The sequence below is a fragment of the Tachyglossus aculeatus genome, chromosome X1 (genome assembly GCF_015852505.1).
Source record: "Tachyglossus aculeatus isolate mTacAcu1 chromosome X1, mTacAcu1.pri, whole genome shotgun sequence".
NCBI lineage: Eukaryota > Metazoa > Chordata > Mammalia > Monotremata > Tachyglossidae > Tachyglossus > Tachyglossus aculeatus.
In genome coordinates this window covers 40,938,940-40,964,233 of record NC_052101.1, presented here as the reverse complement: position 1 = coordinate 40,964,233, position 25,294 = coordinate 40,938,940, and the positions used below count along the sequence as shown (strand labels likewise).

The following is a 25,294-nucleotide window of genomic DNA, read 5'->3' as shown; positions in this document are numbered from 1 at the left end:
TGAAAAAGGAAAAAGTCTAAGAAGTCAAGGGGCAACAGCTTCCTACAGCTCACCTTTCTCTTTGATGAGAGTCTGCACTTCCTGTTTGGTCCTGTCGTTCCAGTTGGTGATGTCCACGTGCAGGGCGTAGTCACAGCAAGTCTTCCCATCTGCCCACTCTCGCCACTTCTCATATGCCTCTGCCAGGCTGGACTCGGGTTCTGGGATCACATGATCAACTGAACAAGTACAGAAAAAATGGGAGAAGCTGAGAATATACCCTTTCTTACACCCTCCCTTACCACCCTGCTCTCTGGTTCCCATTTCCAGGACTTCAAATCAGACTTGCGGATAAATTCCAAAAGGTTTCATCGGGCCACTGGATTTACATCTATCCATCTTTCACTGTGGCATGGATTCAATATATCTGTCATGTGCATCAGTAGCCTAAAGAAATACGGTATTGCTATACCTCAATTAGCACTTTTAATTGGTTCCATGCATTATGTAAAATAGCACTATCATCATTATCATCAATCGTATTTATTGAGCACTTACTGTGTGCAGAGCACTGTACTAAGCGCTTGGGAAGTACAAGTTGGCAACATAAATAAATAAAGCACTAAATAAAGCATGGGAAACTATGCATTCCAATTTCGCCCCAAAACGGACCAAAACAATGTAAATATATTGAAAAACAGTGATTAAAAAACACACCAAAGTCACACAATCAAATATCAACATAAACACCAATCAATGGTATTTATTGAGAGCTTACTCTGTGCAGAGAGCACTGTACTAAGCACTTGGGAGAGTACAATACAACAGAGCTGATAGACACATGTTGCCTGAATATATATCAATAATGAAAAAAATTTGAATTTAAGTGTTTTGGGAATACATACATATATACAGTATTTAATTTTCAGAGGTTTATCTTTCACACATTATTCAGCCCAAAGCACCCTGTATTAGCACTCTTACAATTAAGTGTGCTAAATTGAAATGGATTTTAGTCAGTATAGAAAGTCAGTCAAAATACTTGAAAGAGAGGGGAAGAGCTTAACTTAATATTTGGTGTTTTACTTCCATATGCTGTAGATCCAGCTGCAAAATTCAGTAGCACTATTGAGACACTTAGAGAGTATCATAAAAGGGGATGGCTACATTAGTCCTATGGGGAATGTTTTCCGTCTGTATTAACAATTTTTGACAACAGCACAATTTCATTTAGGCCTGGCAAAATTCTATGAAGACCATGGATACACGGGGCAGTCAATCAGTAGTGTAATGGAGTGCTGCAGTAAGTGCTTTTGAAGAGTACACTAGTAATTGTATTTGTTAGGTGCTTACTATACACCAATAACTGCACTAAGCGCTGGGGTAAATACAAGATAATCTGGTCCCACATGAGGCTCAAAGTCTAAGTAGGAGGTAGAACAGGTATTGAATCCCCATTTTACAGATGAGGTACCAAAGGCACAGAGAAGTTAGGTGACATAATAATAATAATAATAATAATAATAATGATAATAATAATAATAATAATAATGGCATTTATTAAGCACTTACTATGTGCCAAGCACTGTTCTAAGCGCTAGGGAGGTTACAAGGTGATCAGGTTGTCCCATCAGGGGCTCACAGTTTTAATCCCCATTTTACAGATGAGGTAACTGAGGCCCAGAGAAGTGAAGTGACTTGCCCAAAGTCACACAGCTGACAATTGGCAGAACTGGGATAATAATGATGGCATTTATTAAGCGCTTACTATGTGCAAAGCACTGTTCTAAGCACTGACATGCCTAAGGTCACACAGCAGTTAAGTGGTGGAGCTGGGATTTAGAACCTAGGTCCTCTGATTCCCAGGCCCATGCTCTTTCCACTAGGCCACTGCTGCTTTCCAGAGGCAGCGGTACATTAGAGGGAGAAGATATGATCCCTGCCCTCAGGGAATTTTCTACTTACTGGGGGAGACAGACAACAGATAATGCACTTATAGGAGGAAGAAGAGAATGGAAAGACAGGTCTGTAGAGAAAGAACTTGGAAAGTATGCAAATCACTATATAACAAAAATGTTCCAAGTGGTTGTGAGTACTTAAGTGCAGCGGTAGTGCCAAAGTGCTGAGGTGGTATTTGGGAAGGTGTGCCCTGGGGAGAAGAAAAACTAATGTTGGAAGGTCTCCCAGAGGAGATGGGATTTCAGGAAGGCTTTGAAGATGGGAATAGGCGTGGTTTGGCAGTTTTGAAAGGGAGGGAGAAAGCTGTGAGCAAGAGGTTGGGAGAGGGAGAATCAAGAACCATATACGTTAGAATGTGAATTTAGGAAATAATAATGATAATAATAATGATGATGGTATTTGTTAAGTGCTTACTGTGTGCCAAGCACTGTGGCTTTAAAGATAATGCAAGATAATCAGGTTGCCCCACGTGGGGCTAGCAGACTTAATCCCCATTTTACAGAGCAGGTAACTAAGGCGCAGAGAAGTGAAATGACTTGCCCAAAGTCACACAGCCGATAAGTGACAGAGCTAGGATTAGAACCCAAGACCTCTGACTCCCACATCTGTGCTCTTTCCACTAAGCCACTCTGCTTCTGAGGCACTGCTAAACTGGCAAAGTTTCCTTTGACAAATAATCTTCCTGGACCATTCCAATAGTCTCAAAGTATAGCATTCCCCATTCCATAAAATCACTTTCATATTCATTTATTTCAATCAAGCAATCAATCTTATTTATTGAGCACATCCTATGCAGAGAACTGTACTAAGAAGTTGTGAAAGTACAACGGTTGGTAAACATATTCCCTGCCCACAATGAGCTTTCAGTCTATAGGGGGAAACAGACATGAATATAAATTAATACACTACAGATACATACATGTGGGGCTGAGAGAGAGGTGAATAAAGGGAGCAAATCCAAACGCAAGGGTAGCACAGAAGGAGGTAGGACAAGAGGATATGTTTTGGTTCATTTCCTTTTGAAAAAGCGCACTGCTGATATTTGGGCTCAGAGCTCTGCTTTGTTAGACAGTAGAAGCGCTTAGTACAGTGATCTGATCATAGTAAGTCAGGGAAGGCCTCTTGGAGGAGATGTGCTTTCAATAAGGCTTGGAAGATGGGGACAGCGATCGGCTGTTGGATATAAAGAGAGAAGGGCGTTCCATGCCAGAGGCAGGACGTGGGCTTGTGAGACATTTATTTATATCCTCCCTCAGTACTTATGTACAGATTTATGCTCAAATGACAGTCAATGTATTTATTCTAATAACCCATCTGTAAATATTTTCATGTTTGCTCCCCCGTTAGCGTGTAAGCTCCTTGTGGACAGAAAATGGGTCTCTTACTTTGGTTGTATTTTCCCAAACTCTTACAACAGTGCATTGCACCCAATGAGTACTCAGTAAATACTTTCACCACACTACTTGAAATCTTTTCCTTTACCCCATTCATAGGAAGTGAAATACTTTAAGGCGGTCCCACACCAAAAGCATTCTCCACCATCCACATTACTCCTGGTCTCCCTTCTCATCCCAACATCCTACTTTTCTAGAAATCAATCAATCGTATTTACTGAGTGCTTACTCTGATCAGATCACTGTACTACGCACTTCTACTGTCCAACAAAGCAGAGCTCTGAGCCCAAATATCAGCAGTGCACTTATCCAAAAGGAAATGCACCAAAACACAGTTTAATAGTATTTGGCGTCAAAGGGCTTTCACAGACTGAGCCCCCCTTTTCCCTCTCCTCCTCCCCATCCCCCCGCCCTACCTCCTTCCCCTCCCCACAGCACCTGTATATATGTTTGTACAGTTTTATTACTCGATTTTACTTGTACATATTTACTATTCTATTTATTTTGTTAATGATGTGCATTTAGCTTTAATTCTATTTATTGTGACAACTTGACACCTGTCCACATGTTTTGTTTTGTTGTCTGTCTCCCCTTTCTAGACTTTGTTGGGTAGGGACCGTCTCTATATGTCCCCAACTTGTACTTCCCAAGCGCTTAGTACAGTGCTCTGCACACAGTAAGCGCTCGATAAATACGATTGATTGAATGAATGAATGAATACTGAGAATGCAGCAGGAAGTATCAACTCCCTCTTCCTCCCATTATAACTTTGGTACACGCTAATGCATCTCTCATCATCCCCCACTGAGCTATCGCTTAGTGAAAAGAGGACCACATGGCCAGGAGGTCAGAGGACCTGGGTTTTAAATCTGGCTCCGGCACTTGTCTGCTGTGTGACCTTGGGCAAGTCGCTTGACTTCTCAGTGCCTCAGTTTCCTCATCTGTAAATGGGTATTCAATATCTGTCTTTCTTCCTATTAAAATTGTAAGCCCCAGGTGGGACAGGGGCTGTGTTTGACTTGATTCACTTGTATCTCCTCACTGCTTGGCACATAGTATGGGTTTAACAAATTCCACGATTATTAATCTCCCTAAACAACCTACCTTATGCACATATTGACGCCCTCAGCACCACCCTCTCTTTTGAACTTAACTCTCACTCCCCTATCCCTTTGTTGATCTCATACCACAAACCCACAGCCCTGGATCACTTCCAGAGTCTACTCCCTTCGCTCCTGTGCATGAACTACAAAGCACTGCTGGTGGAAATCCAGACGTTGGGCTGATTTTGTCCATCTCAAATACATTCTTGCCCGTTTTAACTCTGTCTAGCAGCCCTGGACAACACCACAATTATTATTATGGGCCAAAAGGAACTCATTTATTTATTTTGTTGATTTTATGGCACTTGTTACGTGCTCACTATGTGCTAGACACTGTACTGAGCCCTGGGGTAGATACAAGGTTGGACACAATCCATGTCCCACATGGGGCTCAGTCTTCATCTCCATTTTACAGATGAGGGAACTGAGACAAGCGGAACGACCTCCCCTAGGTCACACGGCAGATAAGAGGTGGAGCTGGGATTAATAATACTAATGATGGCATTTATTAGAACCCAGGTCCTTCTGACTCCCAGCCCTGGGCTCTATCCACTGGGCCACACTGCTTCGAAATCAGAATGAGAGGTATCTAGATGGCCAGTCAGTCCAGGTGTTGAGCTGCCTGTGACAGTGGGACTGCCCAACAGCAAGGAATCTGCCTACAGAGCGCAGAGGTAGGCCCCATCTAGTCCGACTTACTGATCATGGTGGTTCCACCGGCCAAGGCAGCCTTGGTTCCTTGGAAGAAGTCATCCACTGTGGTCATCCCCCTGTATGGCATCTGCAGGTGGGTGTGGACATCTATGCCACCAGGGATCACCATCTTCCCATTGGCTTCAATGGTTTTCACCCCACCAGGGACGATCAGGTTGTCTCCAATTTGCCTGGAAAGACAGGGATGGGATCATCAGCTCGAAAGGAACCTCAGCCAAACCACCCTCCATACCACTACCAACGTAATAATAATAATGATAGTAATAATAATAATGGTATTTGTTAAGCACTTACTAAGTGCCAGGTACTGGGGTACACACAGGCAAATCTGGTTGGAAAGAATCCCTGTCCCACGTGGGGCTCACAGTCTCGATCCCCATTTTACAGATGAAGTAACTTTTACAAGTGAAATAAGGCACAGAGAAGTGAAGTGATTTGCCAAGGTCACACAGCAGACAAGTGGGGAAGCCAGGATTAGAACCCATGACCTTCTGACTCCAGGCCTGTGCTCTATCCATTACGCCATGCTGGTTCCAACCCAAGTGGAGCTTTGAGACAATCTTTCAAACTTAGACACTTTCAGCAAAGAATCCATAAGTGGCACATACTGAGTACTTACTGTGTACTGTACTAAGCACCACAATACAGGAGAGCACAATACAACAGAGTTGGTAAATATGTTCCCTGTCAGTCAGTAGGTCAGTCATATTTATTGATCACTTACTGTGTACAGAGCACTGTACTAAGCACTTGAAAGAGTACAATACAACAATAAACAGATGTGTTCCCTGCACAAAAGAAGCTTACGATCTAAAACAATTATCGTCGATGTTATGTATTTAGCACTTGGGAGAGTACGCCAGGTGAAAAAAACATGATCCCTGTTCCCTAGGGGCATCCAAACTAATGAGGAAGACAGGTAAAGAAATGTATTTATAAATAAAGACTCACAAAGCTCACATGTAAAAATCACCTTCAAACAAAACTCAGTAAATTGTCCCATGCAGCCAAACTTGCCCAGGGTAAATCCTCCTTTCTGGAAGTCTGTTTCTTTGGAAAACAGCATGGACATCATCCATCATCTTGAATACGATTTAGAGCACTCGCTCAGGAACACACTGGTGCAAAGGGGAGGCATTTTCACAATGGGAAAAGCTCACACTTTGTTCTGCATATGAAATTTTAAAAAGAGTTTACTCCCTGCCTCCGGGAGGCAGAAAGGTGGTTTTTTTTTGTTCATTTTTACAGAGTAGGGAAAAGGGAGATCCAAAGGGGGTTGGTAACACCTTGGGACTCATACCAGATGGCAAAACCTGGGTGCCTTTGAGCCAGGGTGCCAGTACCTGCTCTAGAGGGTGGTCATGATGATGGTGGTATTTGTTAAGTGCCTACTACGTGCCAAGCACTGTGCTAAGCACTAGGGTAGAAGCAAAGTAATGAGGTTGTCTCACATGGGGCTCTCAGTCTTAGTCCCCATTTTACAGATAAGGTAGCTGAGGCACAGAGAAGTTAAGCGACTTGCCCAAAGTCACATAGCTGACCAGTGGCGGAGCGGGATTAGAACCCAGGACCTCTGACTCCCAAGCCCATGCTCTTTCCATGAAGCCACGCTGCTTGGTGGCAATGATCAGAGCCCCGGTCTCAGACACCCATTTTGCCACTCCTAGTCCCATTCAGCGGGTAGGGACCCCCTAAAAAAAAGGCTCAGGATAGCGGCATTGCCTCCAGAGAAGCAGGGTGGCTTAGTGGATGGAGCACCGGCCTGAGAGGCAGAAGAACTTGGGTTCTAATCCCAGCCCTGCCACATGCCTGCTGTATGACCCTGGGTAAGTCACTTTACTTCTCTGGGCCTCCATTACCTCATCTGCAAAATGGGGATAAGACTGTGAGTCCCATGTGGGAGAGGGACTGTGTCCAAACTGATTAACTTGTATCTATGCCAGCACTTGGAACAGAGCTTGCCAGATAATAAGCACTTAACATTAACGTTAATTATTATTATTATCATTATTATTTCAGAGTGGCAGCCATGGTACCCAGACCCAACTGTGGCCACGGAAACTGCACCTCAGTTGTGGCATCCTTTCCAGCAGGATCCCCGAAAGAGAGAGATGGTCACCAGTTCATGTCTGTGAGCCCATTGTTGGGTAGGGACCGTCTCTATATGTTGTCAACTTGTACTTCCGAAGCGCTTAGTACAGTGCTCTGCACACAGTAAGCACTCAATGAATACAATTGAATGAATGAATGAATGAATAGGCCTAGGCTGCTTGGTTTGACTTTCCAAAGCAGTTCCCTCAAATCTGACTTAGGGAAAGGAAACAGCACTTTAGCCTTCCTGCTTTCAACCCCGAAGTCTATCTGATGCTAATTCACCTCTTGGGTTAAGGCTGGACCTCTCTAGTTCAGGGGGAAGGGATGAGCAAAACTGTAAAGAGATAAGACCGAAGAGACTCCAAAGTGGATCATTCTGATCTATTAACTCTTCAAAGCCTGCTTGCCACTCTCAAACTCTCTTCTGCATGTGTCCTCCTTGCTACCCCACCCTCACAATGACAAGTTGACACCTCTCTTCTATCTCTCTGCCCACATTCTGCTTCCGTCCTGGAAAACCCTTTTTCCTCCTATTCCAAAAACAATGACCCTCCCCACCTTCCAAGCCTTACTGAAGGCACATCTCCTCCAAGAGGCCTTCCCTGACTAAGCCCTCCCTTCCTCTTCTCCCATTCCTTTCTGTGCCACCTTGACTTACTCCCATTATTCATCCTCCCTCCCGGCCCCACGGCACTTATATACCCATCTCTAATTTTATTTATTTATATTACTGTCTGTCTCACCCCCTAGACTGTAAGCTCACTGCAGGCAGGGAATGTGTCTGTTATATTGTTAAATTATAATAATACTGATGGCATTTATTAAGCACTTACTATGTGCAAAGCACCGTTCTAAGCACAGGGGAGGTTACAAGGTGATCAGGTTGTCCCTCGGGGGGCTCACAGCCTTAATCCCCATTTTACAGATGAGGTAACTGAAGCACAGAGAAGCTAAGTGATTTGCCCAAAGTCACACAGCTGACAATTGGCAGAGCTGGGGTTTGAATCCATGACCTCTGACTCCAAATTCCATGCTCTTTCCACCAAACCAGTTTATAGTTTATACTCTCCCCAGCGCTGAGTACAGTACTTTGCACAAAGTCAGTCCTCAATAAATACAACTGACTGACCTCTGTAACTATCTCCCAGATTTACAACCCACACATTCTTAGTCACGGCAATTCCAGCACCACCTTCTAATATGACTCGCCAGCCATCGAAAACTGACCTTGGGGGCAACAGGGGACCACCTGTGTATACCCACCCTGTGAGTTCAAAGACAGTGGTATAGGTGGTGGGACTTTTTACCAGAGTAAATGCCACTAGCAGGCTGACGAGTAAGCAACAACTGCTTCCATTTTCTGCGCACACGGCAACTGTCTCTTGCTGGCCTGTGGCATCTGTTACCCACAGTCTTCTCTTATCTTGCCTTATGCTGTCGAGTCGTTTCCAACCCATAACGCCTCCATGGACACCTCTCATCCAGAACGCCCCACCTCCATCTGCAATCGTGCTGGTAGTATAGCCACTGAGTTTTCTTGGTAAAAATATGGAAGTGGTTGACCACTGCCTCTTTCCGGGCAGGAAACCTGAGTCTTCGCCCTCGACTCTCTCCCATTCCACACAGGGGAGTTTTGTGCCTGCCACCTTTCCCTTCTTGGTGTCATGACCGTCTCTGCTCATGAATTACCCCATTTCTGATTGCTACTCACCCAGCTAGGGAGTCCATTGCTGTCTTCCTACTATGTCAGATCTTCTGAGGTTTACCTTCATTGTGTTGTTAAAACATTAATTTCGGTCCATCCTGTTTACAGTTTCCCTATTTCAATTAACCATCCTTCAAATGTTTGGGTGTTTTCTGTCATCCATTCCCCTCACATGTCATGCCCAGGGAAGCGGTGATGCAGGGGTTTTGCTTTCATGTCAGAGCCTTTCACTATCTGTGTTATTAATAAAAGTATCCTGGAATTTATTTGTGTTGTCTCTGGTAAATCCAGGTGGTACAGATATTCATTCATTCATTCTTTCAATTGTATTTATTGAGTGCTTACTGTGTGCAAAGCACTGTACTAAGCGCTTAAAGGTTGGACCCTACAGACTTCGATTATCAGAATCATGGTGCCGTTTTCATCCTGCCTTTTAAGCAAATGAATTTATTTTGGGAACAGAAGAAATTTTCTGTCTTGGATAGAAATCTGAGGCAAAGGATATAAGGATATATATAAGGGTACAGAGAAGCAGCGTGGCTCAATGGAAAGAGCACAGGCTTGGGAGTCAGAGGTCATGGGTTCTAATCCCGGCTCTGCCACTTGTCAGCTGTGTGACTTTGGGCAAGTCACCTAACTTCTCTGTGCTTCAGTTACCTCATCTGTAAAATGGGGAAGAAGACTGTGAGCCCCACATGGGAGAATCTGATCACCTTGTATCCCCCCCAGCACTTTGAACAGTGCTTTGCACATAGTAAACACTTAACAAATGCCATTATTATTATTATTAGGATAAAGAAGCACTTTCCAAGGTGGGGATGGATATAGAGTGGGACTCCCCAGGGATCAGTGGTTAGACCTATTTTATTTATCATCTACTTAAATGATGAGATGGAGTGTGTGGTGAAATCTCTACACCCATAGAGGACACTGAGTGGTGGAAAAGTTTTGTAAAACTGTGATATGCCCGCACTTGGAATAACACACGGCTTTCTTGATCCTGCATTTTAAGAAGGTCAAATTAGAGTTATCCTTTAACAGAAGTTCCCTACACCCTTGGCTCCAACAGCCTCCTGGTGCTCACTGTGGGCAGGGAAACCGTCTCCCAAGTGCTTAGTAAAGTGCTCTGCACACAGTAAACATTCAATAAATATGATTGACTGACTGACTGGTACAGTGTCCCAGAGAGGCAGGACTGTCCGCCAGCTGAATGAGCTCAATGGGGCCACAGCAGGGAGGATGCCCCTGCCGGGATCAGGGAGTGGGGGGTGGGGGTGAAAAGGGGCACAGGGACTATATACAGTCACAGTATGCTCTAAGAGTGCCAGCCCCCCTCCTCCCCTCCTTCCTGCACCTGATCCCAGACTTTCAAAATCTGCATTTCCCTCCAGGAAAGCAACTGGATTTTTATGTTCTAATGCAGTTTCTCCAGCTTCCCTGTTTGCCCTTCTCCAGGCCCCGCCCTAAAGGGGGTGGGCTGACCCCAGACCCACTTCCCCACCTTGCCTGCAACTCTCTAGTGGCAGCGTTTCTGCTAAAAAATATTTTCATTTTCCCTCGAGTCCAGCCGTCTCAACGATAAGCGCTGCTCTGCTACTTCTCAGTTATTCCAAACACAGTGTAACCAACCCACGCTCCAGGGGCAGCTATTTCCTATAATAATAATAATGATAATAATAGTAACAGTGCGTAAGGCACCGTACCAAGCGCTGAGGTGGAGACGAGCAAACTGGGTTGGACACAGTCCCTGTCCCACATGGGTTCCCGGTCTCAATCCCCAATTTTCCAGATGAGGTAACTGAGGCACACAGAAGTGAAGTGACACACAGTGGACAAGTTGCGGAGCCAGGATTAGAATCCACAACCTTCTGAGTCCCAGGTCCGTGCTCTATCCACTATGACATGCTGCTCCTCTGATTCTCAAACCGCAATCCAGGAGTAGCTGTTTCCTAGGCTCCTCATTTTCACGTACAAACACCTCAGGGAGCCAAGCTTGTCCCTTCTGCTTTCTCCCTAGTTACCTTGTCTCCCATGAGACTATTCTAATGCTCAGGCCTCCCCTAGATCAGTGGCCCAGCTTTCACAGCCACTCATCCAAAACAGTTAGTGTATTTAGTTACATCTTGCAGGGGACCAATATTTCCTCTCTGATCGTGTTCTAAACAAGTGACCAGAGTCACTGTTAGCTCATCTCTGAGGAAAGGATAGCATCCTGAGTGAGGAGAGAGAGAGATAATTAGAAATCTTTATTCAATACTCTCTGCTGCTTGTCTCAGCAGCCAAAATTCTTTTTGTGCGATGAGGAGAGCCTTGCTAACCTTCTTGGAGTTGATAGGGAGGAAGAATTAAAGTGTGGAAAACAGTGTGGCCTAATGCTTAAAGCCCAGGTGTCAAGGGAACTCAGTTTTCTAATCCCAGTTCTGCGACGTGACTTTGAGCAAGTCACTTAACTTCTCTGAGACTCAAGTTCCCTCATCTGTAAAATGGGGATTAAGACTGTGTGCCCCAAGAGGGACATGGACTGTGTCCAAACGGAATACACCAGAGAATAGTACAGAGAAGCAGCGTGGCTCAGTGGAAAGAGCCCGGGCTTTGGAGTCAGAGGTCATGGCTTCAAATTCCTATTCTGCCAACTGTCAGCTGTGTGACTTTGGGCAAGTCACTTAACTTCTCTGTGCCTCAGTTCCCTCATCTGTAAAAGGGGGATTAAGACTGTGAGCCCCCTTTGGGACAACCTGATCGCCTTGCAACCTCCCCAGTGCTTAGAACAGTGCTTGGCACATAGTAAGTGCTTAATAAATGCCATCATTATTATTATTATTACAATTCCTGGCATATACTAAATGCTTAACAAATCCCATAAAAAGAGTGTTGGCCACATAACAAGAAAATTAGTAGCTGAAGTCAGAATGGACACTAGCTTACTATATACATAATAATAATAATTAATAATTATGGTGTTGTTAAGCACTTACTATATGCCAGGCACTGTACTAAGCATTAGGGCAGATACAAGCAAATCGGGTTTGACAAGGTCCCTGTCCCACGTGGGGCTGATAGATTCAATCCCCATTTTACAGATGAGGGAACTGAGACACAGGGAAGTAAAGTGACTTGCCTAAGGTCACACAGCAGACAAGTGGCAGAGTCAGGATTAGAACTCATGACCTACACACAGTAAGCGCTTACCAGATACCACCGATTTATTTAATCAATCAATCAATCGTTCAATCGTATTTATTGAGCGCTTACTGTGTGCAGAGCACTGTACTAAGCGCTTGGGAAGTACAAGTTGGCAACATATAGAGACAGTCCCTACCTAACAGTGGGCTCACAGTCTAAAGGCCATTTATTGAACGGAGGATCTTCAGACCAGCCCAGCACAGTTTCCTAGGGGACTCCGAGGCATCTAGGAGCTGACCATCATCATCATCATCAATCGTATTTATTGAGCGCTTACTGTGTGCAGAGCACTGTACTAAGCGCTTGGGAAGCACAAATTGGCAACATATAGAGACAGTCCCTACCCAACAGTGGGCTCACAGTCTAAAAGGGGGAGACAAATTCTTGTGCCAGTCCCAAGTCCGTTCAAAACTTGCTAGCGCCAGTAAGTGTGCCAATACTTGCAGCACTAGATCCCAACAAAGGGAGTTGTTCGATTTTTTGCTCTGTTTTGCAGGGACATTCCATTCTCCCTGTCCTTAACCTTGACTTGGGAAAGAAGACTATCTGTGACACCCAATCCAGGACAAGACTGAAACCAGAGAAAACCAGATAACTGTGGAGGTAACAGAAGTAACCGTTCCCTCAGATACAGTGGTTTTTACTTACTGAGTGGCATGCCTGATTATCATGTGATAACTGCTCTCCTCTCCCAGCAGGGACAGGTGGGGTGAAGTTGGACCTGAAATGAGGGCGGGCCTCTCCCTCTCAGCTGCCTCATCAGCTGAGAAGCAGTGTCACTTAATGGAAAGAGCACAGGCCCGGGAGTCAGAGGACCTGGGTTCTAATCCCAGCTCTTCCATATGCCTGCTGTGCGACCTTGGGAAAGTCACTCAACTTCTCTGTGCCTCACTTTCCTCACATGTCTAAAATGGGGATTCAATGCCCGTTCTCCCTCCTACTTAGACTGTGAGACCCGGGTGGGACAGAGACGGTGTCTAACCTGATTATCTTCTATCTGCCTAAATGCTTGGAAAAGTGTTTGGCACATAGTAATCTCTTAACAAATGCCACTTAACAACTATTAACTTCAAGATGTGGTGTGGGGGACATTTACATTTATATTTTACCTCTAGACTGTAAGCTCCTCATGGGCAGGAAATGTGACTACCATGAAGCAGCGTGGCTCAGTGGAAAGAGTGAGGGCTTGGGAGTCAGAGGTCATGGGTTCGAATCCCGGCTCCGCCACTTGTCAGCTGTGTGACCTTGGGCAAGTCACTTAACTTCTCTGTGCCTCAGTTACCTCATCTGTAAAATGGGGATTAAGACTGAGAGCCCCAAGTGGGACAACCTGATCACCTTGTAGCCCCCCCAGAGCTTAGAACAGTGCTTTGCGCTTAACAAATACCACCAATTATTATTATCCCTGTTATACTGTACTCTCCCAAGCACTTAGTACAGTGCTCTGGACACAATAAGCGCTCAATAAATTTCACTTGATTGATTTGTAGAGAGAAAGGCACTTGTGAACCAGAATCCACAAGCAAAATTTTTCCCAAGTCCACTGGGATGATCAGACGCTGACCCACAATGGGGCTGATAGAATATTTATATGTCTATTAATGTCTGTCTCCCCCTCTAGACCATAAGCTCCTTGTGGGTAGGGAATGTGTCTGTTGCTACATTGTATTCTCCCAAGTGCTTAGTACAGTAAGCGCTCAATAAATAGGATTGAATGAATGAATTGCTATACATACCTGATGAATCCAACTTCCACGTAAATGTCAGCATAAACAGTACAGTGCTCTGCACACATTAAACGCTCAAAAAATACAACTGAATGAATGAATTGATATACATACTTGATAAGTCCATCTTCCATGTAAATGTCAGCATAAAACGACTGGTCATCATTCACAATTCGACCTCCTTTAATAAGAAGACGGTCACTCTGGAAAGGAAGGAAATCACGTCACTGCAGAATCAGCAATTAAAAGTCTACCCGGTGACTCTTCCCGGCAGAACCCAGTACCGTTTCAGCAATTTACTCGGAGAAATGCAAATGAAATCCCTAGGAGCAGGTTTCCAGTCAACAGCCTCTCCATCTGCTACTCTGCATAAAACACTTATTTAAAATGCCTGTTGTGCTCACGCCAACATCAGCACATTAAAATGGGCTGAGAAAGCTCACAGCAATTCGACACCCGTCCTTGCCTTGCGATAGAACAGGTTTTTTGTTGTTTTTTTTCGGGCCACACATTTTCTCTCATACTGGTAGCAGCAACCAGAAAGCATTTCAATGGGACCAGAACCCCTTTGGGAGTTTTCCATCAGTTGATGGCATTTACTGAACGCTTCTTGGGGAGCGTGCAACTGAAATGAGGAAACCACAGCCTTAAAGATGCCCCCATTTAAGCGGGAGGGTCCTGAAATTTTGGAATCTGGTCTCCATTTTAGGGTCTTCGGGACTTATTTGTGTACCCTCCCCCCAAAAGAAAGGATGACAAACAAGGTGGTTGGAGATGTGAATGCTTGCGAGAAATCAAGAAAGAACCGAGATGTTGACCACCTTGACATCCATCTCCCTCCCTACACTGGCTGGTGGGGAGATATGAGACTGTGATTCCAGGTGGCCTGCAAATCCCATATAACAATAATAATGATAATAATGGTATTTGTTAAACGCTTACTATGTGCCAAGCACCGTACTAAGCGCTGGGGCATATACAAGGTAATTGGGTTGGACACAGTCCTTGCCCTACATAAGGCTCTTAATCCCCATTTCACAGATGAGGGAACTGAGGCACAGAGAATTAAAGTTACTTGCCCAGGGTCACACAGCAGACGAGTGGCAGGGTTAGGATTAGAACCCAGGTCCTTCTGACTCTCAGGCTTGCGCTCTATCCACTAGGCTATGCTACTTCTCTACGGGCCAAGAGCTGTCCGGGCTGCCTAGCCACTCACTTGCCCCAGAACCAGCTGGAGGCCAGAAGCAGGTGAAATTTTCCCTCGCTGCCCTCTTCTCATTCGTCAAGGAGTGATATTGACTGAGTGCTTTGTGCAGAGCACTGTGCTAAACACTTGGAAGTGTACAATACAGTCGGTAGGAACAGATCTTGCCCTCAAGGGGCTTACAAGTCTAATGGGCGAGACACATATTAACATAATTTTTTTTTTACCAAGAAAACTCTCTGGATACACTACCAGGATGATTGCAGATGGAGGCGGGGCGTTCTGGGAGAGGGGTGTCCGTGGAGTCGCTATGGGGCTGAGATGACTCAATAGCCATCTCAGGAGGCAACCAAATATAAGGATGTGTACATAAGAGAAGCAAAAGAAGATAATGTGTACATCAGAGAAGCAGCGTGGCTCAGTGGAAAGAGCACGGGCTTTGGAGTCACAGGTCATGGGTTCAAATCCCGGCTCCGCCAACTGTCAGCTGTGTGATTTGGGCAAGTCACTTCACTTCTCTGGGCCTCAGGTTCCCTCACCTGTAAAATGGGGATTAAGACTGTGAGCCCCTCGTGGGACAACCTGATCTCACTGTAACCTCCCCAGTGCTTAGAACAGTGCTTTGCACATAGTAAGCGCTTAATAAATGCATTATTATTATTATTATTATTACTACTATTTTCTGGGCCTCAGTTCCCTCATCTGTAAAATGGGGATTAAGACTGTGAGCCCCCCGTGGGACAACCTGATCTCCTTGTAACCTCCCCAGCGCTTAGAACAGTGCTTTGCACATAGTAAGCGCTTAATAAATGCCATTATTATTATTATTATTATTATTATAAGTGCTATAGAGGTGGGGAGTACCTAAGTGCGGGGAGTGGGACTAAGTGCGTGGGAGGGACAGTAGTAAGTGAAAATATGGTGGGGGCGATGACACCTTAGTCTGGGAAGGCTTCCTGGAGGAGATGATGTGATTTCAGTAGGGCTTTGAAGATGGGGAGAGTACTGCTCCGTCAGAAGCAGTGAGGCATAATGGATACAGCATAGGCCTGGTTGTCAAAAGGTCATAGATTCTAATCCCGGCTCCGCCACTTGTCTGCTGAGTGATCCTGGGCAAGTCATTTCACTTCTCTGTGCCTCAGTTCCCTCGCCTGTTAAATGGGGATTGAGACTGTGAGCACCGCCTGGGACAGGGACTGGGTCCAACTTGATTTGCTTGCACCCAACTCAGGGCTTAGTACAGTGACTGGCATTATTACTATTATTATTATAGAGAGAAGGAGTTTCCCCACTCCTGGAAGATTCATCCTTCCATTTCTCCTCACTCTTCTTTCCTCCCCTTAATCCCTTCTCCCTATCCCCATTTTTTCATCCTCCCATCCCCATATTCACTTGAAATAGGTGCCATTCATTCATTCATTCAACCGTATTTATTGAGCGCTTACTGTGTGCAGAGCACTGGACTACGCGCTTGGGAAGTACAAGTTGGTAACATATAGAGACGGTCCCTACCCAACAGTGGGCTCACAGTCTAGAAGGGGGAGACAGACAACAAAACAAAACATATTAACAAAATAAATTGAATAAATATGTACAAATAAAATGAATAGAGTAATAAACACGTGCAAACATATATGCATATATACAGGTGCTGTGGGGAGGGGAAGGAGGTAAGGCGGGGGGGTGGGGAGCGGGAGAGGAAGGAGGGGGATCAGTCTGGGAAGACCTCCTGGAGGAGGTGAGCTCTCAGTAGGGCTTTGAAAGGAGGAAGAGAGAGAGCAGTCACATCATCAATCATCAATTTATTAAGCGCTTACTATGTGCAAAGCACTGTTCTAAGCGCTGGGGGGATACAAGGTGATCAGGTTGTCCCACGGGGGGCTCACAGTCAGAACAATGCTTTGCACAGAGTAAGCGCTTAATAAATGCCATTATTATTATGGCTAACGGTTTCTATTCCCTCCCCAAACCAGTAGGTTGATCCCACCATTTTAGGAGAGGTGAGGAGGCAGGGCAAAATCCTAATCGGGTGTCCCTGGGATCAGGACATCCTGTTCAAAAGGGTCCTAGCCTTGGGGAAGGTCTGTCCTGAATGGTGGAGCCCTGATGGATTCCTCGAGCCAGATGGTCATTCATTCATTCAATCGTATTTATTGAGCGCTTACTGTGTGCAGAGCACTGTACTAAGCGCTTAGGTTGTCAGAGCTGCAGATCCTGGGGCAGAAGGACAAAACGCAAATGAAATCAGTAGGGTACTTGAGAAACCCTTCTAAGGCGGCCTTGGGCATCGCACCTCAAGCTGTTAAGAGGAGAAAGGATGGAAGGGCTAGGGAGAGGAAATGCACAAAGATTTCCCCCCGAGAGGTAGGAGGCCAGCTTTTCTGGAAAGCACCAAGCACTGGAGTCACCCAGCAAATCTCTGAACCCAAACAGGAAGGGCAAGTTGCCTCTCAAAACATCTCCAGGCTTAGAACCCTGTGTTCCCTGATGATGACAGATAATGAGAAAACTCTGAGGGCACTTTAAAAAAAATGCCCAACACAACAGAATAATCAGTGAATAAATGGTACTTATTGTTTACTGTTTGCAGAGCATTGTACTAAGTGCTTGGTAGAGTACAATAAAAAAAAAGAGTTGGTAAACATGTTCCCTGTCAACTAGGAGCCAGCTCCTCCACTTGTCTGCTGTGTGACCTTGGGTGAATCACTTAACTTCTCGGCGCCTCAGCTTCCGCAACTGGAAAATGGGGATTAAGACTGTGAGTTCCACGTTGGACAGGGACTCTGTTCTACCTGATTAGCTTGTATCTACCCCAGTGCCTAGAACAGTGTGTAAGCGCTTAATAAATATCATTATTACCATTAGCAGCTTAGAATGTACAGCCCTTTCTTTCTCTCAAAACTCAGAGCTCCTCCTCACCCACTGATCCGGCCATTAAGAGACCGGTTTCAGGAAAGGGTGCAAAACGGGCCATCTGCGCTCAACCCCGGAGAGAGCGGAGATTCGGCTTGGCAGTGGGTGAATCCACAGCACAACTGTCCCAGAGCCTGTCGGGAGAGAGAGGTTTCTCCAAAACCGAGCCGACGTAGCCAGCCAACAATGTGCGGAAAGCTATTCTGGGCCATGTTTACAGTGGGGAAAAAGCACTGGGGTGGATTCAAGTGAGATGTTTTCCTTCAACCCTAATGAATGTATCTCTCTCTGACTTTAGCCGCTGCAGAGTCAAACAAGGAACTTGAGGGATCCGAAATGAATTTTACATCAGTCTAAACCCCACCCTAAAACCTCTTTTTTTTTTAAAAAAAGGAAAGGTATTTGTTAAGAATTTACTATGAGCCAGGCACTGTCCTAAGCTCTGGGGTAGATAGGAGATTATCATGCTGGACACAGTTCATGTCCCACATGGGGCTCACGGTTTTGATCCCCATTTTACAGTAGAGGTAACTGAGGCACAGCAAAGTTAAGTGACTTACCCAAGGTCACACAGCAGACTTTGTCAATATGACAGATTCACAGTCAAAATCTCATTAGAGGAAGAAAGCATGGGAAATAAACCACCTTAACAGTACAGTGCTGTTTACAGAATTCCTGTCTCCCAATCTAGCACCGATTTATTAGGTCAAAATCTGATCCCAGTTGGAGAAAAAAAGGCCCTCGCCTTTGTAGCTTCCAGTTTCATTTATCACAAACCTTACAAAAACTCTTGGATGCCAAGGACATCTCACTGCAAACACAGCATTGAACCTGAGACTATCCTTTGTTTCCTACTGAGGGCGAAAAAACAAATATAGAACTGTGGATAAGGGTGTGAATGCAATGCTGAGATGGCAGACAGTCTCCACCTTGGACAGGACCCATTAGTGAGAAGAGGAAAGAGAAAAACCAAAGGGAAGACAAATGCAATACGATTAAGAAGATATGAAGAATGATGTGATTTCTTGGCTGTAGGGTCTAAGAAGGGGTCTGAGAGGTAGGAGAGAGGTCCAGTCTTCTGTTCAATGCTTCCCACTTGACAAGGGACTACGAAATACCTCAGTGGTTTGGGGGGGATCTGCTTGCTCCTATGCTTCTAAGCAACAGCAAGGAGATAATTCCCTTTTTTAAAGCTATCTTTAAGTGCTTACCATGTGCCAGGCACTGTACTAAGCGCTGGGGTAGATTAAAGCTAATCAGGTTGGACACAGTCCCTGTCCCACGTGGGGCTCACAGTCTTAATCTCCATTTTATAGATGAGGTAACTGAGGCACAGTGGTCAGACAGCAGACGAGTGGCGGAGCTGGGATTAGAACCCAGCTCCTTCAGATTCTCAGGCCCTTGCTCTATCCACTAGGCCATACTGTTTCCCCAGTTCCTGATTACCAGCTGGCCCTAGCATTGCTCTTCAGAGAATTAGAGACAATAGCCAAGCCCGCAATCTCCAGTGGATTTTGGTTTTCAAAAGCATATCGATATGAATATAACAAATCACTAGCCCTCCGGGAAGGAGGGAAAAAGACAACCTAAACGATATTATTTCTCACGCTCACTATCATCGCTAATTTCTCCCGGCTTCTGTTCGGAAAAGAAAACAGGAGAAAGACTGGGGTGGAAGAAGAGGGTAACATGCAAGGGGGAAGAGTAGCTCTGTAATACTGGATTCCAGGATTTGGTGGATGGCATTCAATCCAGTATTCTTTAAACAGCCATTTCCTGGCTTCTTAAAGGCAGATAAACACGAGGTCCAGAGAAGTTAAGTGACTTGTCCACGGTTCAAGGGTCCAGAACTGAACCACAAATGGCCCCTGGCAATCCTCATTCTGCTTCATCTGGAATCTTCCCTGCCTTCGACGGAATCACAGACGACATTTTACAGAACCAGATTGAAACCAAGTGGCTGCGTGTGTTATCAGTGGGGAAGAAAGCAGCAGTCTGGAGTGCAGGAAAAATCTCACCATGCATTGGGGGTGGGGGAGGGGAAATGGGATGGGGTTGGACATGCGAGGGGTACGAGTATTCCTGGGAATCTCGAAGCGGGGAGCAGTCAATGGGGTGGGGTGCGGGGGGTGTTTGCTGGGAAAGAAGATGTAACTGTGAAGGTCCGGAAACGTGGCAAGCCTGGGAATGAACTGCTGCTAGAGTGAGTGGGTGCCCTTTATGCTGCTTTGGCCCGGTTTTCTAAACAAAGCAGGCAGAACTGGCAGGGATACTCCTTCTTTGCCATGTTGGAGAGGTGTCCGGCTCTTCTCTCCTCAACCCTCTTCTCTTTCTTTCTCTGTTGTCATCTTACGGCCTCTTCTCTCTCCCTCGGTCTCCCCGCTCCTCCGAAGCCAGTATAACTCAGAGGTGGGTAATTATTCAGACTCACAGGTAATATCGGATTTTTGAGTTCTTGTTCAAGATACACAAGAAGGTCACTGGCTGTCCCAGTGAAGAGGAGGGTGTCTGAAAGTGGGAAGGCCCACGGTACAGGTTTCAAGGGTAAGAAGCACCTGTCCTTTCATCTGTGACAGCTCCTACCCAACTCCAAGCCTGCTTTCATTCTCCCCTCCCTGCACCCTTCTGACCTTTTTCATTGTCCTTCATTCTTTTGACCGTCTCAGTCCCCCAAACCCCCTCTGCTATGTCCCCTGATTTACATTCTCATTTTTCTTTTCCTTTTCCTTTAAAGCACTTAATAAGCTTGCCCCACCCTACCTCACCAATCCCCTACTACAGTCCAGCCTGCGCACCCCGCTACTGTAGTGCCAGCTTACTCACTGTGCCCCAATCTCATCTCTCTTGCTGCCGACACCTTTCCCACATCCTCCCCCTAGTCTGGAACTCCCTCCCCCTCCATATTCGCCAGACCCCCACTTTCTCCACCTTCAAAGCATAACTAAGGTCACATCTCCTCCAAAAGGCCTTCCCCAAGTCTTCTTTTCTGGGCTCACTCTCCCTTCTGCATCAGCTCTGCACCTCAATCTGTGACCTATGGACACTTGATATTCTCCCCACCCCTAGCCCCTTAGCACTTATTGTACATACCTTTAAATTATATATTACAAATTATTTATTCATACTGTCCATCTCCCCCTCTAGACTGCAAGTTCTTTGCAGACAGGGAACTTGTCTGCTAATTCTGATGTACTGTACTCTCCCAAGCACTTAGTACAGTGCTTTGCACAGAGTAAGTACTGAGTAAATATAATTGAATGATTGGTTTTTCTCCTCCACTCCCCATTTCCTCTGTTATTTCCATGCCGGATTTCTGGGGCGTCTGTCTTTTCTTTTTTTTTTTCAGTGGCTTAAATCCTTACTACTTTCTTAGTCATTCCATTAGCCACTTCAATCCTCATGTATTTTGTCTGCCCTTTAGCCAATCAAGGTGTAATATTTCTATCTTCTCACTCTTAGCTGTGGTGTACTGTCAATTTCAGTTTGTTATCTCCCATTTCACATTGACAGCTTATTGAGGATGGAATTGAATCAATGGTATTTATTGAGCATTTACTGTGTGCAGAGCACTGAACTAAGTTTTAGGAACAGTACAATACAACAGAGTTGATAGACATGTTCCCTGCCCCTAAGGTGTTTAAGTCTAGAGTGGGAAGACATATCAATATACATTAATTACAGATATGTACATATGTGTGGTGGGGCTGAGGGTGGGGTGAATATCAATAGCTCAAAGGAAACACATAAAAGAAGGGGCAGGGAGTCGGGGAAAAGAGGGCTTAATTGGGTAAGTCCTCTTGGAGAAGACGTGGCCTTAATAAGGTTTTGAATGTTGAAAGAGTGGTGCTCTGTCATATATGTGTCGGGGGGGTGGGAGTGGGGCGGAGAAGGAGGATGTGGGAAAGGGATCAGAGGCAAGATAGACTAGATTGAGGTACAGAAAGCCAGTGCTAAAGGAGCCAAGTATGTGGCCTGGGATTCAGTAGGAAATCAGCAAAGTAAGGAAGAAGGGAGGTGTGCTGATTGAGTGGTTTTAAGTCAATGGTAAGGAATTTCTCCTTTTTTTTGGTATACACTTCCCAAAGGTCTAGTTCAGTACCCTGACCCCAGGAGAAGTTCAGTCAATCAATCAGTGCTATTTGAGTGTTTACTATGTGCAGAGTACTCTACTAAGCACTTGAGAGAGTACAATTCAATAGAGTTGGCAGGCACATTCCCTGCCCACATCGAGCTTAGAGTCTAGAGAGCTTACGCTCAATAACTATTGTTGATACTGATGCTGGCTTGCAATCTTTCCCCCTCTGTTTCTCCTTCACTCCCCTTCAGCTGGCAATGTGTAAATCACTCATCTAAGCACTGGGGATAAACACGAAAGACACTGAATCAAATCCCTGAATCCCAGAGGGCTCACCATCATCACGTGGAGCGGTGGGGAGAAGAGGGCAGATACATAAGGAAACAGAAACAGGTCAAATCAAATAACAACAATAATTCGACAACAGTGAGAACTGTGGTACAACACTACTGGGAACCTGCCAGTTCTTCAGCAGCCCAGACAGGGAGGTAGTGTCTGTCGCAACTTTCGGTTGAGAAAGTAAGCTTCTGCCTGCCTTCTGCTCCTTCAATGGTGTTAAGATGCATCATCTTTCAAAAAGCCAAACGAACCTCTCACTGGAAGATGGGTTAGGGACTACAGGAAAAAGGAGTTAGATTACATTTCCCAGACAGCAAAGGGGTTGTTTCCTATTCCTAGACAGGAACCTGAAATGGCAGTCACCCCAGGCGGGCTCAAAAACTTCTGCTTGATACATTCTTTCCTTTGCTGCCTCGTCTTTGGACTGCTGGTCATACACTGGTGTTGTCGCCTTTGCCTCTGGGAATAAGGCTTAATAGGCCCATCCACAGAGAAGGCTTCCTTTTAACCACCTTGTTAACGTTCTGTGGGAAAGTTTAGGCCAGTTAAATAAGGCTTTGGACCTTTCTGTGAATTTCTTCATTCCCTTGGTGAATTCAAATTATTATTAGTGTAATTATTATCATTATGGTACCTGTCAAGCACTTAACACTTATATTAAGCGCTGGAATCGGTACACGCTAATCGGATTGGACACAGCCCTATCCCACATGGGGCTCACAAGCAGGATGGAGAACAGGTACTGAATCCCCATTTTACAGATGAGATAACTGAGGCACAGAGCAGTTAAATGACTTGCCTGAGGTCACGCAGCAGACAAGTGGTGGGGCCAGAATTAGAACTCGGATCCTCAGACTCCCAAGTTCATGCTCTTTCCACTATGTCAGGCTGCTTCAAATCCTCTTAGTAAATTACTGCTTGTGAATTTTTTGATGGTATTTGTTCAGCGCTTACTATGTGCTGGGCACTGTACTAACCGCTGGGGTAGATACACAGTCCATGTCCCACTTGGGCCTCACAGTCTTATTTCCCAAGTGACTCCCCGTTCAAACTCATGCCCCAGTGACTTTCCCAAGGTGACACAAAGCAGACAATAATAATAATAATAATGATGGCATTTACTAAGCGCTTACTAGGTGCAAAGCACTGTTCTAAGCGCTGGGGAGGTTACAAGGTGATTAGGTTGTCCCACATGGGGCTCACAGTCTTAATCCCCATTTTACAGATGAGGTAACTGAGGCACAGAGAAGTTAAGTGACTTGCCCAAGTCATACAGCTGACAATTGGCAGAGCCGGGATTTGAACCCATGACCTCTGACTCCAAAGCCCAGGCTTTTTCCACTGAGCCATGCTGCTTCCCTAAAGTGGTAGATCCAGGATTAGAACCCAGATTCTCTGACTCTCAAAGCCCATGCTTTATGCACTGGACCACACTGCTTCCCCATCTCCTTTTCAAGCCCCATCTCCTCCTGTTCGGTTCCCTGGTCCTCATCCACCTCATAAAAAGCCTTTAATAGGCTTGAAGTCATTTATGAAATCACACTTCACTTTCCTTCTCCAGGTTAAGCAAAACCTGTTCCTTGAAACTGCTCCTCACAGGACCTATTTTCTATCCCTTTAATGATTTTCCTTTTTCTCTTCTGGATGCTTTCCGTGTCCTCCTCCACAAAGGTTTTTCAATGACATGGCTCTAAATGGGCTCAGGTCCGATCAGGGCAGTTTAGCGGAGGAATTACTCAATATCTCTTGCATCCATTACACTGGTTCAAAGAGCACCATGCTGCTGACTCACGTTCAGTTTATTACCAGCTATGCACTCCCAGCCCGTGCTCTATCCACTAAGCCACACTGCTTCAGTTGCATCCCTCCCACCCATCCTAGGCTGTTAGGACTCCGACCTGCAACCTATTTGGCCCCTCCCCAACCTCCATCCCAGGACCAGGGGCGAAGTGAAGGGGAAGAAAAATGTCCGAGAGTTTAGAGCCCAGGCCTGGGAATCAGAAGGACCTGTGTTCTAATCCCGGCTCTGCCGCTCGTCTGCTCTGTGACCTTGGACCAGTCACTTCACTTCTCTGGGCCTCAGTTGCCTCATCTGTAAAATGGGGATGAGGATCATGGGCGACACAGACTGTGTCCAGCCTGATGAGCTTGGCCCTACCCCATCGTTTAGTACAATGCCTGCCACATACTAAGCTCTTAACAAATAGCAAAATAATAATGAAAAAAGAGTCAGAGAATTGCCCATTCCTAGGTCTTTTAGGGAACCAAAGGACCTCCTGGTTCCAGGACAATGCTGGCTCCCGTGACTCAAACAAGAGTTTGAACGGGAATCCTGGCTCCCTCATTCCCCCCCACTCCAACCCCACAGTTCATATCTGTAATTTATTTATATTATTGTCTGTCTCCCCCTCTAGACTGCAAGCTCATTGTGTGCATGGAATTTGTCGGTTTATTGTTGTATTGTATATCCCAAGGGTTTAGTACAGTGCTCTGCACATAGTAAGCGCTCAATAAATATGGCCGACTGACTGGTTTTCACAGGTGGCAGTGGGGCGGGGAGGTGGGAGGCAGGGTTATCAGTACAGCAGAAGTACCTCTTTTCCATCAGGGAAAACAGGGAACCCTACCCAATCTGCCCAATCTGGAGATGCTATCGGGATGCCTACTGGTTGTCAGACTGTGTCCCTGCTGTTTCAGAGGGCCAGGTTACCCTAATGAACAGAATGACGGTTAAAAAAAAAAAGGCTAGGCAATTGTCAAATGAAACTACTGCCTCTTCAAGAGAAGTTTTATTTCCCTGTTCCTTTTTCTTTTTGTTACGTACCAGGGTTGGTGTTTTAATTGGTATTTGAATTAATTACATGGAGACTTCATTATTAGAGTGTTAAAACAAAAAGTATCATGT

General features: G+C 45.4%; 1 protein-coding gene across 1 annotated transcript in view; it reads right to left on the bottom strand.

Annotated features, from left to right (window-relative positions):
* DPYSL3 (dihydropyrimidinase like 3) overlaps positions 1-25,294 on the bottom strand; it is a 56,964-nt gene that overhangs the window by 19,402 nt on the left and 12,268 nt on the right. Inside the window, exons 2-4 of the mRNA XM_038740166.1 lie at positions 13,973-14,061; positions 5,135-5,319; positions 54-218 (exon numbers count right to left, since the gene is read on the bottom strand). Coding sequence (XP_038596094.1) covers positions 54-218; positions 5,135-5,319; positions 13,973-14,061 — 439 coding nt within the window. The remainder of the gene's footprint in view (positions 1-53; positions 219-5,134; positions 5,320-13,972; positions 14,062-25,294) is intronic.